General features: G+C 45.0%; 1 protein-coding gene across 4 annotated transcripts in view; it reads left to right on the top strand.

Annotated features, from left to right (window-relative positions):
• DNAJC24 (DnaJ heat shock protein family (Hsp40) member C24) overlaps window positions 1–12108 on the top strand; it is a 103474-nt gene that overhangs the window by 2163 nt on the left and 89203 nt on the right. For all 4 annotated transcript variants that reach the window (XM_073604521.1, XM_073604519.1, XM_073604522.1 and 1 more), the window contains exon 2: window positions 7630–7768. In XM_073604521.1, the coding sequence (XP_073460622.1) occupies window positions 7661–7768 (108 nt within the window). In that variant the 5' untranslated portion in view covers window positions 7630–7660. The remainder of the gene's footprint in view (window positions 1–7629; window positions 7769–12108) is intronic.

Here is a 12108-nt window from a genome sequence, read left to right as displayed (position 1 = left end):
TACTACTGAGTGGGGGGTCAGCAGAACTAGGGGATTAACAGAGCTGGAGGTTACTACTGAGTGGGGGGATCAGCAGAGCTGGGGCTTACTACTGAGTGGGGGGGGATCAGCAGAGCTGGGCATTACTACTGAGTGGGGGGATCAGCAGTACTGGGAGTTACTACTGAGTTGGGGGATCAGCAGAACTAGGGGATCAACAGAGCTGGAGGTTGCTACTGAGCTGGGGGATCAGCAGAGCTGGGGCTTACTACTGTGTGGGGGGGGGGGGAATCAGCAGAGCTGGGGCTTACTGAGTGGGGGGGATCAGCAGAGCTGGGGCTTACTACTGAGTGGGGGGGGATCAGCAGAGCTGGGGCTTACTACTGAGTGAGGGGGGAATCAGCAGAGCTGGGGCTTACTACTGAGTGAGGGGGGAATCAGCAGAGCTGGGGCTTACTACTGAGTGGGGGGGGGGGGGATCAGCAGAGCTGGGGCTTACTACTGAGTGGGGGGGGGATCAGCAGAGCTGGGGCTTACTACTGAGTGGGGGGGATCAGCAGAGCTGGGGCTTACTACTGAGTGGGGCTGATCAGCAGAGCTGGGACTTACTACTGAGTGGGGGGGGGAATCAGCAGAGCTGGGGCTTACTACTGAGTGGGGGGGGGATCAGCAGAGCTGGGGCTTACTACTGAGTGGGGGGGGGGGATCAGCAGAGCTGGGGCTTACTGAGTGGGGGGGATCAGCAGAGCTGGGGCTTACTACTGAGTGGGGGGGGGGATCAGCAGAGCTGGGGCTTACTACTGAGTGGGGGGGGGAATCAGCAGAGCTGGGGCTTACTACTGAGTGGGGGGGATCAGCAGAGCTGGGGCTGACTACTGAGTGGGGGGATCAGCAGAGCTGGGGCTGACTACTGAGTGGGGGGGGGGGATCAGCAGAGCTGGGGCTTACTACTGAGTGGGGGGATCAGCAGAGCTGGGGCTTACTACTGAGTGGGGGGATCAACAGAGCTGGGGCTTACTACTGAGTGGGGGGATCAACAGAGCTGGGGCTTACTACTGAGTGGGGGGGATCAGCAGAGCTGGGGCTTACTACTGAGTGGGGGAATCAACAGAGCTGGGGCTTACTACTGAGTGGGGGGGATCAGCAGAGCTGGGGCTTACTACTGAGTGGGGGGGATCAGCAGAGCTGGGGCTTACTACTGAGTGGGGGGGGATCAGCAGAGCTGGGGCTTACTACTGAGTGGGGGGGATCAGCAGAGCTGGGGCTTACTACTGAGTGGGGCTGATCAGCAGAGCTGGGACTTACTACTGAGTGGGGGGGGGAATCAGCAGAGCTGGGGCTTACTACTGAGTGGGGGGGGGATCAGCAGAGCTGGGGCTTACTACTGAGTGGGGGGGGGGGAATCAGCAGAGCTGGGGCTTACTGAGTGGGGGGGATCAGCAGAGCTGGGGCTTACTACTGAGTGGGGGGGGGGATCAGCAGAGCTGGGGCTTACTACTGAGTGGGGGGGGGGATCAGCAGAGCTGGGGCTTACTACTGAGTGGGGGGGGGAATCAGCAGAGCTGGGGCTTACTACTGAGTGGGGGGGATCAGCAGAGCTGGGGCTGACTACTGAGTGGGGGGATCAGCAGAGCTGGGGCTGACTACTGAGTGGGGGGGGGGGATCAGCAGAGCTGGGGCTTACTACTGAGTGGGGGGATCAGCAGAGCTGGGGCTTACTACTGAGTGGGGGGATCAACAGAGCTGGGGCTTACTACTGAGTGGGGGGATCAACAGAGCTGGGGCTTACTACTGAGTGGGGGGGATCAGCAGAGCTGGGGCTTACTACTGAGTGGGGGAATCAACAGAGCTGGGGCTTACTACTGAGTGGGGGGGATCAGCAGAGCTGGGGCTTACTACTGAGTGGGGGGGATCAGCAGAGCTGGGGCTTACTACTGAGTGGGGGGGGATCAGCAGAGCTGGGGCTTACTACTGAGTGGGGGGGGATCAGCAGAGCTGGGGCTTACTACTGAGTGGGGGGATCAGCAGAGCTGGGGCTTACTACTGAGTGGGGGGGATCAGCAGAGCTGGGGCTTACTACTGAGTGGGGGGATCAACAGAGCTGGGGCTTACTACTGTTACTCTGCTGAACAAGGGATATAATGAGCTGGGGATCCGCTGAGTGTGAGTACAGAAGCATCCAAAGCACATCAAAATAGCATGTTGAAGTGGTAGGCGCTTTAATATGTGTTAAATTTAAAGCAAGTTAAATGAGCCCTAAAAGTTTTCAACAAAATTTCTACAGATGTGTTGTAAAAGCTTGCTGTTTAAACTTCTCTTATACAAGCTGAAGTCCATGTCAAACTGCTTAAAGCTGATCTTCATGTTTTAATAGCTGGTCCAAACTATTTCCTTCACTATGACATGCAGCAGGTGTCAGCACTCTATGAACTGCATGTAGCCTCAGTTGTATACAATATACAGCGCTGTGCTCCAGTAACACTTACCGTCCTGCTCCCAGAACAAAATCAAGTTTGGCTGAGTGCTGCTCAGCCATTCACAAGAAGCTTTGTATTCTATGACTGAATGCAAAGCTTTTTCTGATTGGCTGATGTGGAGATCATGACATAATCTGCCTGCCTCAGCCAATCAGAGGAAGCTCAGCCCAACTTAGTTTTGTTCTCGGAGCTGGATGGGAAGTCTCCATCCTGCTATTGGAACACAACTCCGTATATGCAATGCCTTGAAAAAGTATTCACATCCCTTGAAATTGTCCACATTTTGTCATGTTACAATCAAAAATGTAAATGTATTTTATTGGGATTTTATATGATAGACCAACACAAAGTGACACATAATTGTGAAGTGGAAGGAAAATGATAAATGGTTTTCAACATTTTTTACAAATAAATATGTGAAACGTGTGGGGTGTATTTGTATTCAGCCCTCCTGAGTCAATACTTTGTAGAACCACCTTTCACTGCAATTACAGCTACAAGTCTTTTTGGGGATGTCTCTACCAGCTTTGCACATCTAGAGAGTGACATTTTTGCCCATTAGTGTGTGCTAATAAATTGTTACGTTATCACACTATTGGGAGTCTTTTTTAATTTACATATGGAACGGAGCTCCGGATGGAAAATGTTTAACCCTTTCCAGTAGACCTAGACATCTATGCTTTAAAGCCTCATACGAGAGTGGAGGCATGAGGAGCTGGTGAGTGGCTTTTCACTGGGAGAGGGTTCACTGAACACGGAGGTGTGGTGGAAGGATTTGATAGATAATTACACCCCTGGAATTAAAAAGGACTTGCTGTGGCACACTTGATGTCTTTTTTGATCACGATCACAGACACTTTGTACATTTGTGAACTTTTCACAGAGTTTGTGGTACAGTCACATAGGGATTGTGTGACACATAGGGACTGTTATTAGCATTTGATGGTTTGCATTTGTCATTTTTTGTGTTGTCACTACACAGGGAGTGATACAAACTATAAGAGCAGTATTGGCACTTAGTCACTTTATGTACTTTGTTTTTGGTGTTTCAATTTCATTTATATTTATTTTTATTTATATGACTTTTTTTAGGATATACTAGTAATAGAGGTGTTCACTAGATTAGGTAATTCACTGTAAGAGGTGGGAATAGTTTTGTAGGTAGCGCCACGATTTATTTCTTCATGTGTGGTGTATTGCACCAGTGTCACGTCACAGATTTAAATATTTATGTTTATCTAATACACACTAAGTGGCAGCTAGAGTTAGGCTATACCAACCGGTGATAGTTATTATCGAGGTTGACTCTCCAAGGCGCAGTGGTGGGGAACTAAGTATTGGGTGGGAATTATACTTAGGAGAACCGTTCATTAGTAAATTTTCAAGTCTTGCCACAGATTCTCAGTTGGATTTAGGTCTGGACTTTGACTGGGCCATTCTGACACCTGAATATGCTTTGATCTAAATCATTCCATTGTAGCTCTGGCTGTATGTTTAGGGTTGTTGTCCTGCTAAAAGTTGAACCTCCACCCCAGTCTGAAGTCTTTTGCAGACTCTAATGCCGCGTACACACGGTCAGACTTTTCGTCTACAAAAGTCTGACGGACGCCGACGGGTCAAAGCCGGCTGACAATCCGATCGTGTGTGGGCTTCCCCGGACTTTCGACGGACTTTTCCCAGCCACAAATCTGACGGACTTTAGATTTGGAACATGCTTCAAATCTTTACGTCGTAACTCTGCCGGACCCAGAAATCCGCTCGTCTGTATGCTAGTCCGACGGACAAAAACCCACGCTACGGCAGCTATTGGCTACTGGCTATCAACTTCCTTATTTTAGTCCGGTGTACGTCATCATGTACGAATCCGTCGGACTTTTGTGTGATCGTGTGTAGGCAAGTCCGTTTCGTTCAAAAGTCCGCCAAAAGTCCGTCGAAAGTCCGTCGAAAGTCTGTCGGATGGGCTGTCGGACTTTTATAGCCGAAAAGTCCGACCGTGTGTACGCGGAATAACAGGTTTTCTTGTAAGATTGCCCTGTATTTGGCTCCATCCATTTTCCCATCAACTCTGACCAGCTTCCCTGTCCCTGCTGAAGGAAAGCATCCCCACAACATGATACTGCCACCACCATGTTTCATGGTGAGGATGGTGTGTTCAGAGTGATGTGCAGTGTTAGTATTCCATCACACATTTTGTTTTGCTTTTAAGCCAAAAAGTTTAATTTTGGTCTCATCTGACCAGAGCACCTTCTTCCACGTTCTCTGTGTCCCCCACATGGCTTCTTGCAAACTGCAAATGGGACTTCTTATGGCTTTCTTTCAGCTATGACTTTCTTCTTGCCACTCTTCCATAAAGGCCAGATTTGTGGAGTGCACGACTAATAGTTGTCCTGTGGATAGATTCTCCCACCTGAGCTGTGGATCTCTGCAGCTCCTCCAGAGTTGCCATGGGCCTCTTGGCTGCTTCTCTGATTTAATGCTCTCCTTGCCCGGTCTGTCAGTTTAGGTGGACGGCCATGTCTTGGTAGGTTTGCAGTTGTGCCATACTCCTATGCCCCGTACACACAGTCAGATTTTCCGATAGAAAATGTCTGATCGGAGCGTGTTGTTGGAAATTCGACCGTGTGTGGGCTCCATCGGACATTTTCCATTGGATTTTCCGACACACAAAGTTTGAGAGCAGGCTATAAAATTTTCCGACAACAAAATCCGTTGTCGGAAATTCCGATCGTGTGTACACAAATCCGACGGACAAAGTGCCACGCATGCTCAGAATAAATAAAGAGATGAAAGCTATTGGCCACTGCCCCGTTTATAGTCCCGATGTACGTGTTTTACGTCACCGCGTTTAGAACGATCGGATTTTCCGACAACTTTGTGTGACCGTGTGTATGCAAGACAAGTTTGAGCCAACATCCGTCGGAAAAAATCCTAGGATTTTGTTGTCGGAATGCCTGAACAAAGTCCGACCGTGTGTACAGGGCATAGCTCTTTCCATTTTCAGATAATGGATTGAACAGTGCTCCATGAGATGTTTTTGGGATATTTTGTTATAGCCTAACCCTGCTTTAAACTTCTCCACAACTCTATCCCTGACTTGTCTGGTGTGTTCCTTGGCCTTCATGATGCTGTTTGTTCAATAAGGTTCTCTAACAAACCTCGGAGGGCTTCACAGAACAGCTGTATTTATACTGAGATTAAATTACACACAGGTGGACTCTATTTACTAATTAGGTGACTTCTGAAGGCAATTGGTTCCAATAGATTTTAGTTAGGGGTACCAGAGTAAAGGGGGCTGAATACAAATGCATGCCACACTTTTCACATATTTATTTGTAAAAAAGTTTGAAAACCATTTATCGTTTTCTTTCCACTTCACAATTATGTGCCACTTTGTGTTGGTCTATTGCATAAAATCCCAATAAAATACATTTACATTTTTGGTTGTAAAATGACAAAATATGGAACATTTCTAGGGGTGTGAATACTTTTTCAAAGCACTGTAGCTGAGGCCACCTACAGTTCATAGAAAATTTGACATCCAGTGTATTAATGAAGTAAATAATTAATTTGGACTAGCTTGGTTCAGTCGAACGATTTAAATTCCACTAAAAGCTGGAGATCAGTTATTACCTGTGATTTCACAGGAGCCAGTCCTCTTAACTCCATGTGGACAGTCCTTCAACATCATCACTTGCAAAGCAATACCCGCAGTAGATGCTATTCCTGCATTGTTGGTGAAAGTGGAGGTGAGAGATCTGTGCAGTAAACCCTTTAGGGTTGAAAATGGAAGGTGATACAGTTGGTGAGAGAAGAAAATGCTGCATGCCCCGATTGAGGTACAGAAATGGAAAAGGTTTCCTTATGGGGTTTTGTATTGCAGCCAAAAAAATCAAAGTAAATTGTAAAAATATATTTATTACAAGAATTTAGCATGATATACAAGATCATACTAGAACAATACTGACGCGTTTCGACCATATGTAGTAGAAGTCTTCTGGGGGAAAAAGTAAAAAGTTCTAGAAAATACAATATATGAATGAGCACATTAAAAGTCAAACGATAATGTATAATGGTTATAGCATATTAAATTATAATTATATTTACCACTGACAGCTGTAAAGAAAGCCTCCCAAATATTGTGCCTAAAAGATTTGCATTGAGGATCCAGACAGCGCAGCAAGGACTCACAAAACCCCCGTTATTGTTTGACTTTTAATGTGCTTATTCATATATTGTATTGTCTAGAACTTTTTACTTTTTCCCCCCAGAAGAAGACCGCTACTACATATGGTCGAAACGCGTCGGTGTTCTAATATGATCTTATGTTATATCATGCTAAATTTTATATATTTACTTCATGGCTGTATCATCATGCATGTTTGTTAGCCTCATCCACAGAGCTCATGATTTAACAGATATTTATGCCTCTGTATGTGCAACTTTTGTAATACATATGTTTTTACAGTTTGCGTTGAATTTTTTGGCTGCAATACAAAACCCTATAGGGAAAACTTTTCCATTTTTTGTACCCTTTTTAGGCTTGATTCACACCTTTGCATTTTTAGTGCTTTTTGCATTTTGCAGATTTGCACTACAGAACGTGTTCCATAGGAAACCATGTTAAATGGGCTGTAGTTCAAATCTGCAAAAAGCACTAAAAATGCACAGGTGTGAATCAAGGCTAAGGGTTGATTTACTAAAACCAGAGAGTGCAAAATCTGGTGAAGCTCTGCATGGTAGCCAATCAGCTTCTAACTTCAGCTTGTTCAATTAAGCTTTGACCATAAAACCTGGAATATGATTGGTTTCTATGCAGAGCTGCACCAGATTTTGTACTCTCCAGTTTTAGTAAATCAACCCCTTCTGCGTCTATGCCGGAGTTTCCTGTAATATAGATCAGTCACTGCTGCTCTCTCGTATCCTCCCCATCCTGTCATTCTGCAGGCATTCTGTATGGGATAATCCCACCTACAGCTCTGCTCTCTGCACAGATCATTTCCAGCTCTGTGATGATGTCATTGCTACGTTTACAAGGCAATAACATGGTTTGCAAAGGCATTTGGTGCACACAGGATGAGCTTTATACTTTGTGGCTTTGAGAAATATGTTTAAAAGAAATGTTTGTGCCTGGAGACAAAGCTATAAAAAATAAAAAAACTTTTTGTTTATCTAGGCTTTCGAAGATGTAAGATGAAAATTTGCTCATGGCTTCAAATTCAGCGACACAGAAGGACTGGTACTGCATTCTAGGGGCGCATCCATCTGATAGCCAAGCAGAGCTGAAACAGAAGTACCAAAAGCTAGCTCTGTTAGTAAGTATATAACATACATATGATGGATACCTGTGTATGAAATGAGCAGTGTGCCTGCATTACATGTTGGTCAAGTCTCTCCACTAACCCTAAGCCAATGGAGCCAGGTAACACTGTTCTGCCTGCCTTAAGCCGGCCATAGATGGATCGAATCTCGGCTGGTTCAGCAGGGACTGCAGAGATTGGATCCATGTATGAGCAGGCTGATTGTACCCAAGTTGATCTATCGATCTACTTAAAGTGGTTGTATACTCCTTTTAACACATTTTTAAGTATTTCTTAACCGCTTCCCGCCAGCCGTCAAATGACGGCTGGGTGGCGTGGCTCTTGTTCTGGGTGGACGTCATATGACTGCCTCCCAGAATGACCGCTCTCACGTGCCCGTGGGGGCGTGCATCACGGCGATTGGTGGTGGGGTGTATCAGTATGACACACCGATCTCAGTAAAGAGCCTCTGACGGAGGCTCTTTACCATGTGATCAGCCATGTCCAATCACGGCTGATCATGATGTAAACAGGAAGAGCCGTTGATCGGCTTTTCCTCACATGCGTCTGACAGACGCAAGTAAAAGAGAGACGATCGTCTGCTCTCCTGACAGGGGGGGTCTGTACTGATTGTTTATCAACGCAACCCCCCCCCCCTTGGATGCCCACCCAGGACCACCAGGGATGACCACCACACTGGACCACCAGGTATGCCACCCTAGACCACCAGGAAAAGCCAATCAGTGCCCAGGCAGCTGCCAATCAGTGCCCATCCCCAATGCCTGCCAGTGCCATCAGTATTGCCTAATAATGCCATCTATCAGTGCTGCATATCAGTGCCCAGCAGTGCCGCCTATCAGTGCCACCCATAGGTACCCATCAGTGCAGCCTTTCAGTGCCACCCATGAGTGCCCATCAGTGCCTCCTATCAATGCCCCTCAGTGCTGCATATCAGTGCCCATCAGTGCCACCTCATCGGTGCTGCCTTATCAGTTTCCGTCAGTGCCGCCTTATCAGTGTCCATCAGTGAAGGAGAAAACTTACTTATTTACAAAATTTTATAACAGAAACAAAAGAAAAACGTTTTCTTTTCTAAATTTTAAGTCTCTTTTTTTATTTGTTTAGCAAAAAATAAAAAACTCAGAGGTGATCAAATACCACCAAAAGAAAGCTCTATTTGTGGAAACAAAATGATAAAAATTCTGTTTGTGTACAGCGTAGTATGACCACGCAATTGTCATTTAAACAGCGACAGCGCTGAAAGCTGAAAATTGGCTTGGGCAGGAAGGGGGTGTAAGTGCCCGGTATTGAAGTAGATAATGAGCTACTATGGTTTTTTTTTGTTTTTTGTTTTTTTTTTTTTTTTTCTCTTCCGGGTATACAACCGGCCTGTCAGATTTTTAGTATGCAACTATTGCCCCAGCGACTATCGCAACTAGCAATAATCACTACCTTAGATTGTAAGCTCCTTGAGGGTATAGGGACTGATGTGAATGTATAATATATATATATATGTAAAGCGCTGCGTAAATTGACGGCGCTATATAAGTACCTGAAATAAAATAAATAAATAAATCACTGTGTTCTCCTGGCTTGCCCCCCCACCTGCGAGGAGAACACAATAGCTCAGCTGGAGGGATTTGTTTGCATTTTTTCATATTATGCTGCCTTGCGCCTTCACAATATAAAACAATAAAAACAAAATTATCAGCTCTACTATCTCACCTTGTCCCAAAGGTTGCAGGAAAGAAAAATCGCTTGATTCCCCCATCACCACACTCAGGCAAGCGATTTTTCTTTCCTGCAACCTTTGGGATGAGGACAAGGGACAAGGTGAGATAGTAGCGAGAGCTGATATTTATTTATTTTTTAAATTATTTTATATTGTAAAGGTGCAAGGCAACATAATTTGAAAAAACACAAAAACGAACTGAAGTTCTGCTTTGAGGATGGGCCTTCCTTGCACCCTGTTCCTCAGAATGATCCTATCTGCCATACAAGGGAAGTCCTCAGCTCTTCACTGGGGACTTGGAGAAATACAGAGATACATTCTATGCTCATCTTCTGTTTGACATGCGTAGAGAATTGCTGAAGAATGGCCAGACTCCGGGATGTCTCGTATGCATATGTAAATCAGCTTTTGGGTTCTATTTCCTGCTGGTGATCAGATGAGAACTCAGCTGCTGGCTGGTTCCTGTCAGATTTCACCTCCTAACTGATCTGTGAGACTGGCACATGCATGCCAACTTACCTCTCCTCCTCTTCTGTGCCAACCAGGGTAGCTCACTTATCACGGGTAAGGAAAAATCAAATTGCTTTCATAAACACAGATGTTTGAAAGCAGGAAATGTCCCACAATGAACTGTATGACCGTACATCAACTTTAAGTGTATGTATTTCCAAAACTTTTTTTTTTTGCTTTGTTTAGGAGAGGGAACGGTTAGAACCCCTGTAAAGTTTTTATTGCGTCTGTCTCTGTTAAGTAAATTAATCTTTTTTTTGTTCTGGTGCCACCGGAACAAGAGATGAGGGGACATCTTCCAATGGAGGCACTTGTTCCTGTGACAACTGTATAAGAAGAGAATTCCCCTCACTTTGTAGATTCATCCTCACTTCTTTTTTTTTTTCCTGTCCCCGGACAGGAAGTGAAGAGAATTCTCCCCAAAAGGACACAGATGCCCAAAAATAAGCTGACGGGCTTTTTAACCTTTCCTTTCTTTATCTAAAAGGGATAAAGAACCTATACTTTGAACTTTTTGTTGAGGGAAAAATAATTAACCCCACCTCGATCAACATATACTTTCCTAGCAAATGTATTTTGCAGGTCTGTACGTGCTTCTGGTCCATAATTACATACCTTCAAGTGGTTGTAAACCCTTACATGTACCCAGTGAAGTGACTGGCCCCAGGTGATACACGGACATGAATCAAATCATCCTATATAAGTTGTACCTGTTTATCTGCAGTCTTCTCTTCTCTACATTTGTTCAAAGTGACAATTTTTTATAACTTCTCTGGGATTACAGAAAACAGGGGGTGGGGGGCTGAAGTTACACCCTGCAGTACTCAGTGAGGAGAGCCCTGATAGCTGATTGGAGGAAAGGTACACACCCCCTCCTCCTATCAGTTTTTTTTCTCTTGCTGTCAGGAAAACTTTTCAGAAGTGATCATGCTGAACAGGCAGCAAATAGAAATAACACTTAGTGCTCTTAACTTAGACAAGTACACATTACATTCATACTTCATGTCTGAGGTTTACAACCACTTTAGGGCCCCGTCCACATGTCATGAAGGGTCCAATCAAGTCAGCCTGTCAGTCTTTCAGGTGGACCTGACTAGACAGTCCATTTACCCTTGTGGGCTGGTGGGATCTGTCCTCCTGTCTAGGCGGATCGGAGGACAGTGGATTTCTACTGTTCCATGTATGTTATCAAATATGTAAAAACATCATACATGCCATTGATGACTGTAATTTGCCCTCAAGCTCTGTGCTGATTTCTGGGGAAATAAGGGGGCCTCCTGTGACTCTGATGCTTTTTGGGAACAGCAGGGAAGAATGAAAGGGGAAAAAGTATATTGGACTGTACAGGCCAGAGAGAGGAGCATAAATTCAATTGGTAAAAATTCCATATTTTATTTAAACATCAAACATTTAAAAAACATTGATGCCAACGCATCCATCTTCCTCTTAAAACACAACAATTACATGAAGCCGTTTCCTGCATGTGATTTTATAGCCAGAGAAGGAGCACTAGGGTATTGGGGCCTCATGTATTGTACAATAATTTGGGTATTTTTAAAGCACTGAACATTTGATCCCAATTCTCAAATTTTGCACATTTCAGATTTTTTTGGGGATTGTGTTATTTTGGCAGCGCTACACTATTTTATTTATGTGAATCTTAGAAATGTGTTGAGAAAGCGTCTCCATTATTCTTGCAAGGCCTAAACTCCATCTCCAGGCATATGCATTTTGTCTTCCATCCCACCACCCTGTCACCCAGTGTAGTGTAGACCACTCGAATCCACTATCCATGCTCCTCTCGGGCACCACTTCTTCATGTGGAGACTGGTGCATCGCTTTTGCCAATTGGTGGCCTCTTCCAATGTCATCACACTGTGCAATCTTCTGGAACCTAAAATAACCCATGCTGGGCAGCCATATCAATGTGTCCAGGTCACCCAGACAGTGACATATATCTTACCAGAGATGCAAAAATATCATACAGCTTGTTGATGTTTGTATTTGTCCATAAAAGAGGACCCCCGTACATTTTTATTCTCTCTTAAACTCCATCTGGACTATCAAAAAAAAAAAGAAAAAGCATATTCGCACCCCAAGCAAATCCAGTGTT

The sequence above is a fragment of the Aquarana catesbeiana genome, linkage group LG11, assembly GCF_042186555.1.
Source record: "Aquarana catesbeiana isolate 2022-GZ linkage group LG11, ASM4218655v1, whole genome shotgun sequence".
Lineage (NCBI taxonomy): Eukaryota > Metazoa > Chordata > Amphibia > Anura > Ranidae > Aquarana > Aquarana catesbeiana.
Note: the sequence above shows the minus strand (reverse complement) of the source record. Positions and strands in the feature narration are given on the sequence as shown.